At 33.6% G+C, this 6000-nt stretch overlaps 1 protein-coding gene across 2 annotated transcripts in view; it reads right to left on the bottom strand.

Annotated features, from left to right (window-relative positions):
• Nucleotides 1-5756, bottom strand: part of Vha55 (V-type proton ATPase subunit Vha55) — a 28388-nt gene extending 22632 nt beyond the window's left edge. For both annotated transcript variants that reach the window (XR_013027311.1, XM_076498071.1), the window contains exons 1-5: nucleotides 5574-5756; nucleotides 4656-4711; nucleotides 4161-4259; nucleotides 3471-3564; nucleotides 3271-3348 (exon numbers count right to left, since the gene is read on the bottom strand). Coding sequence is in view for 1 of the 2 variants with exons in the window: in XM_076498071.1 (XP_076354186.1) it covers nucleotides 3271-3348; nucleotides 3471-3564; nucleotides 4161-4259; nucleotides 4656-4711; nucleotides 5574-5658 (412 nt within the window). In the remaining variant the exon portion in view is untranslated. The remainder of the gene's footprint in view (nucleotides 1-3270; nucleotides 3349-3470; nucleotides 3565-4160; nucleotides 4260-4655; nucleotides 4712-5573) is intronic.
• Nucleotides 5757-6000: the final 244 nt, after the last annotated feature.

The following is a 6000-nucleotide window of genomic DNA, read 5'->3' on the forward strand; positions in this document are numbered from 1 at the left end:
GCTAAAGCCATAGAACAGTGACCCAGTCTACTTTCGATTGAATAAGAGCACAATATATCTTTAGCATAGAGCATCGATCCACTCCAAGTGGTGGAAGAAGGGACAAAGAGGATGTTCAATATTCTTGTACATTTGACTCATAGTTGTTTGATCATGTTGTATGAAGGTCAGCTTACAGTCAAGGATAAGTTCCAAGAACTTTGTCTTACGAACCACAGGAAGCACCACTTCACCAACACAGAGTTCAGAATTGAGGTGAATATACCATTGATAGCAAAAGTGCATGCAAACAGTTTTAGAGAGAGAGAGAAATTAAAACAATTTGTTGTGGTCCACTTCATTAAATGATTAATGTAGCTGCCATTCAATAACCTTCATGTTCGACGACTGACTTGAGATGTGAAAGTCATAGACATAAAGCCCGTTTACAACAATAAGAGGGAGTTATTCAGTGATGGCATTAATCTTTACAGTGAAAATTGTGACATTCAAAACCCATCCCTGAGGGGCTCCAAATTCCTGAACGAAAGAAGGGAACAATCTTGAACCCACATGAACTTGGAATCACCTGCCCATTAAACATTTTTTAAATAAAAAGGGGCAAATGGCCACACCTCCACATCATATCTTAAGCCTTCTCAAAGTCAAAGAATATTGATACAAGATGTTGTCATTTGAGAAAGGCTTCCCTGATCAAGGTTTCAAGTGGAATGAGGTGGTCCATAGTGGAGTATGGTTGACAGAGCCCACACTGGGGGGCAAGAGGAGGTTGTTTAGTTCGAGGAACCAAACAAGATCAGCATTAACCATCCTCTCTCAGGTCTCAGAGACAGCTTGTCAAAGCAACTAGACAGAAGTTTGAAGGAATCTTAGAATTCTTCCCAGGCTTAGAGAAAAGTTGGAAAATAACCTGATGCCATGCATCATAAAAAAATTCTCCTGCCAGATCTGGTTAAAAACAACCAGAAGAATAGCAAGAGAAACAGGAGAAAGATGGTGCAACATGTTGTAGCGTATATCATCAGGTCTGACCGATATACTGCCAAAGTGATAAAGGGTCAGTTTGAGTTCCACCAGTGTAAAGGAGTGATTATAGTTATAGAGGCAATCGTTCTACCCAAATCTTGATGACTAAGAAGGAAGAGGATAAAGTAGAAGTGCTAAATACCCTGCAAAAGCTTTCACTGAGAGTATCAGCTAATTCCTGGCCATCATAGAATAAGATCGAAAAGGGGACAGAATTAATCTGCCCACTTACCTTTTGAATTTTGTCCCATATGAATTTGGAACTGGTGCTAAAAGAGATGCTGGTTGTGAATTTAATCCAAGATTCCTTCTGGCTTTGACATGCTACCTGCCAAGTATGTACATTTGCCCACTGGAAAGTGATGCAATTCAAGAGTGTGGGATACCAACATAAGTTATCCCACGCCTGTTTTTAAACCTTCCATGCCATGAGGCAGAGAGAATTCCACCACGGATGAGGATATCATGGGAAACTTGTATAGATTTTAGAAATACATCAAGCAGCTGCCTGTATAATACAGTCAGTCACTGCTGCTACACAGTCTTCTCTCAATGGTAAGACAAAGTTCTCTGAGAGCAGTGAAAGAGAGCGAGTTGGCTTGATCCAGCTTCCATTATGGCACGGAAGTTAGGTTGCATCGCCCATGGACAATTTCTCTCAAAATTATAGGAAAAAAACCACTGCCTCATGGGTTATTGTCAATCCTCCATGAAAAGTGGGAGAATAATGAATGGGAGCAAACTGAGAGATCACGAGCAGTAAAAGGCTGATTAGGTGCATGAAAATAAGTAAAATAACCAGTACTGAAGAGAGAAAGGTTGTGATTTGAGTACATGCACTCTACAGAGCAACCCCTTCAACTATTATCAGCACCTCCCCAAAGGGGATTATGTCCATTAAAGTCCCACAGGATCAAAAAGGGAGTTGGCAACTGTTCAACAAGAGCATCAAGGTCTGATTGACCATAGGTCTCTTCAGGATACAAGAAAAGAGAACAGTGATAATACAACCCAAGGAAACATGGATGGCTATAGCCTCCAAGGGTGTGTTGAGTGGCAAAGACAGAGTGGGCACACACTGATTGACAAACAATACCACCCCTCCATGCATTCATCCATCACACAACCTGTCATTTTATATATGTAAAAACGGCTGGTAAGGTAGAGAAACTATGTAGAGGAGTGAACAACATTTTGACCTTCAATCATCATTAGGTTCACAAAGAAAGAAAGAGGTAACTGACCGATAGTTGACCACGTTTGAAGATGATTGTGTGAGGGTAACTTTTTGTGTTCTTTTGCCAAATGTTGGTTATTTTTATATTTATAGAACATTATTTCTTTTTTGCATGTTATTATCCTGTGTTTTTGGTGCATTATTTAATTAAATAGAAATTATTTTATGCAACAGTACAATTGGTATAAAAAAAATAAGTTTCATTGACCATTGTTTTTCACATCTATTCTTATTTATAATTATAAAAGCAACCAATTTAAATACTGAAAACTTTTAGCTAAATTAAAGTTAATAATATTAGTAATGATTTTATATATATATATATATATATATATATATAAGGCACACTCACAAGCCCATGCACTAATTACGAAATTTGATACTGTAATGTAAACTGCACTTTTCCCATGTGATTTCTAAATTATATGGTGTATAAACAGATATACACGGTTATGAACTTTAAACTACTTAGAATACACAACTGCAGTTTTCAGTTAATTCGGAGTCATTCCAGAAACACAATAAGAGAAACTTATAAATTCTAATTTTTCATGGTGATTATGATATGGCCAAATATAAAGAAACTTACAGAAAAAATAGCTTTTGTAAAAGAATTACATTTGATATTTATATGAGGTTTTAAGGATCATGCAAATGAGACTCGAAAATTTTCAGATGAATAAAATTTTTTTGAAATGTCATTATAAAAATTTTATACTCACAAAGGGAAATACCATTAATGTAAATTTTAAATAAAGTTTTTCACTGATACGGAAGTGTTCTACCAACATTTTTGTTTTTGACTTCATTAAATTCTACCTGAAGCACTTTGAAAAATAATTTGGAATACTTGGAGAACCCAGGATCCCTTCACTGCAACACCCTAGTGAGAATCCTAGTTCTTGTCGCACAAGGTACAACAGTTCTTAGATGTCTTTAAAAGGTGTAGGACTTAACTAGTAAGCAACATTTGACAAAATTTATAGACACAACACGATTACACCTACCTTGTATATCTAAAAAGTCTTCAGCTAAGACATTAGGGCCCTTGTCAATTGGTTTTCCTGATCCATTAAAAACACGACCTATGTGAAAAAAAAATCCCATGAAAACCTCACTTCAATTCAATGTAACAGTAGAGATGAAATCATCAATAAAATTTTTAAAAAGTTAAAGTTTTAATTCAGTTAAAACCCAGACAACATACCAAGCATGTCTTCTGAAACTGGTGTGCGTAGAATATCTCCTGTGAATTCACATATGGTGTGTTTTGCATCAATTCCAGACGTTCCCTCAAAAACCTGACAAGTAATTTTCATATCAAAATGTTAAAGAAATTATATACTTACATTAAACATCTCATTTCTTCATAAAACACTCTGAAAATACCATAAAATGAAATACTGTAAACCCTGTGTAGCTCAACTTTCAAAACCCAGATATGAAGCTAGAATTAAACACTAGAAAACGGTTTGTTTTTTTCTAATGTTGGAAAAGTTAGGGAGTGGAAGCAAAGTAAATAATTTTTTTTTTCAGATAATATTCAATATTTTCACTGATAGGAAAATTCAAGTTGGATTAAACAACACTTTTACAAGTTTTGTTAAGGTATTAATATAAATGTGAAGAAGGAAAAAAAAGCTCCACAGCATTGCACTACAATATACGCCTCTACTTTTGGCTTATATTATACGATTCAGCTGATTTCTACAAAAATGAATTTTTTGCCTATACAATAAGAAACACTAAACCAAGCTTCTGATGTGTATTACAATCCACACCTAAACTCCATTAAAATGAATTGTTGGCCTGAACTGCAATTCATACTTAAGTTGTAATAAAATTTCTATTTGTTCATCCTATACATAAACAAGTACCAAAGGAGTATTCTACTAGCCTGTACTACAGCTTTAGATCCACTGACTTCCAACACTTGTCCAGTTCGAACAGTTCCATCAGCCAAAGACAAGTGCACAATTTCAGCAAACTTAGGGAACTACAATATCAGAAAGAGTATTTTATGAAATGGCTCAAATGTACTTTACTTACTACACAAAAACTAGCCTAGAAAATTCATTTAGTTTAGGTAATATTTAAAATGGCTTAAGTCAGTATGTCAAGACATCCTAAAATATTCACATAAAACAACACAATAACTGTTTTAAATATTTTTCTTAATGTTTTTCTGAATATATCACTAGTTATATCAAAACTCTTAAACCACCAGTCTTACAAAACCTGACTACTTGTAAAAACAATTTTCTTGAATCAGTTGAGTAAAAGTTGAATATTTTTTAAAATTCTCTTAAACTATCAATTTAAAAACCTTACAACTAGATAAGTCTATTGTATGTTACTTCTTAAATATTTTGTACACAAAAAATGTGCTTACCTTGACATCATCTAAAATGACCAATGGCCCATTAACTCCAGAAACTGTCTTGTAGGCTGTAACAACAGTAAGAAAGTACATGTATATTTAACCACTGTCATTATTACTTACCTACTGTTCAATATGCTAAATGTTAAAATTACATCAACTGAAAATACTCCAAGGATAAACGTATTTCTCTAGGTTAAACTTGCTACATCAAATTATAACAAGGTTTTAGAACAACATAGGACTTCATGGTCCATTTCAGCAGTTCCATCCTCTAAACTAATTTAAAAAAAAAACACCTTAAATCCAGCCTTTATCATTTGTATAGTTATCAAGCTTTTTCTTAAATTCACTTAAATTTACTGCCTTTACAAATACAACATCCTAAGGTAACCACCATTATGTTCAAAGTCACTGTTCCTAACGTACACATAGGCTTTCAGAAACAAAATATGTAAATTAAGAACCCATTTGACACTCCTTCTCTCAACCTTTTGTAAGTTGGCTATTCTACTATGGAAGTACATTATGCATAGAAATTTCAAAACTGAATATGATTCTCTAAATGAGATTTAAAATCTTACTATTATTATTATTAATTATTGTCAATAAACTTCTTATTCTGAGAGTGAAATCCATCATTACCATATATAGATATTCGAACACTTAGCTTTTACCTAGTCTCAATAGTAGTTATAAGATTAACTAACCTTAGAATAGTTAGTGCTAGTTGTAGTAATAAAGGTATTAAAATCATTACAATGCTACTAGCGCTGGCACTTGTATTAGTAATACTAATAGTAAATGGCCAGTGCACCTCCCCAAATGTTAAAAGGAATAAAAATTTAATAAGGAGCCTTGTGCAATCGATACTAAACAAACCTATCACAAGTAACGTAATAAGTATTACACATAAACTTCTGAACATACTTAACCGCGGTTGAGATATAAAGTCTCGAGTTGCAACAAGCTGGTGTTGTTTATTAGCTGCTGTTGGATTAATAAGTTCATTCATATTTAAAATGTTATGCTAAAACCTTCCCTTCTCCACTCAGTCTATAATCCGATCATATGACGGACAGCTCTCTACACTTATCACCACCACTATATGTCGCTTTAAGTATTTGACATAAATATATAACAAAATATCGCTAATAGCGTGGATAATCAACAGATGAATCAAAGCATTCTAATAATTATAAGTAAAACCGTAATATTAGAATAGTAATATTAATTACTTAGTTATTTTTTAGTTCTGATCTATCTGTATAGTCAGTTTTAAAAAATAATAAAAACTATCTCAGTAAACTGTTTACGATTTTCCAAATTTAAACAATGTATTTAAAAGATTTTTAAC

Source organism: Tachypleus tridentatus, chromosome 4 (assembly GCF_004210375.1).
Source record: "Tachypleus tridentatus isolate NWPU-2018 chromosome 4, ASM421037v1, whole genome shotgun sequence".
NCBI lineage: Eukaryota > Metazoa > Arthropoda > Merostomata > Xiphosura > Limulidae > Tachypleus > Tachypleus tridentatus.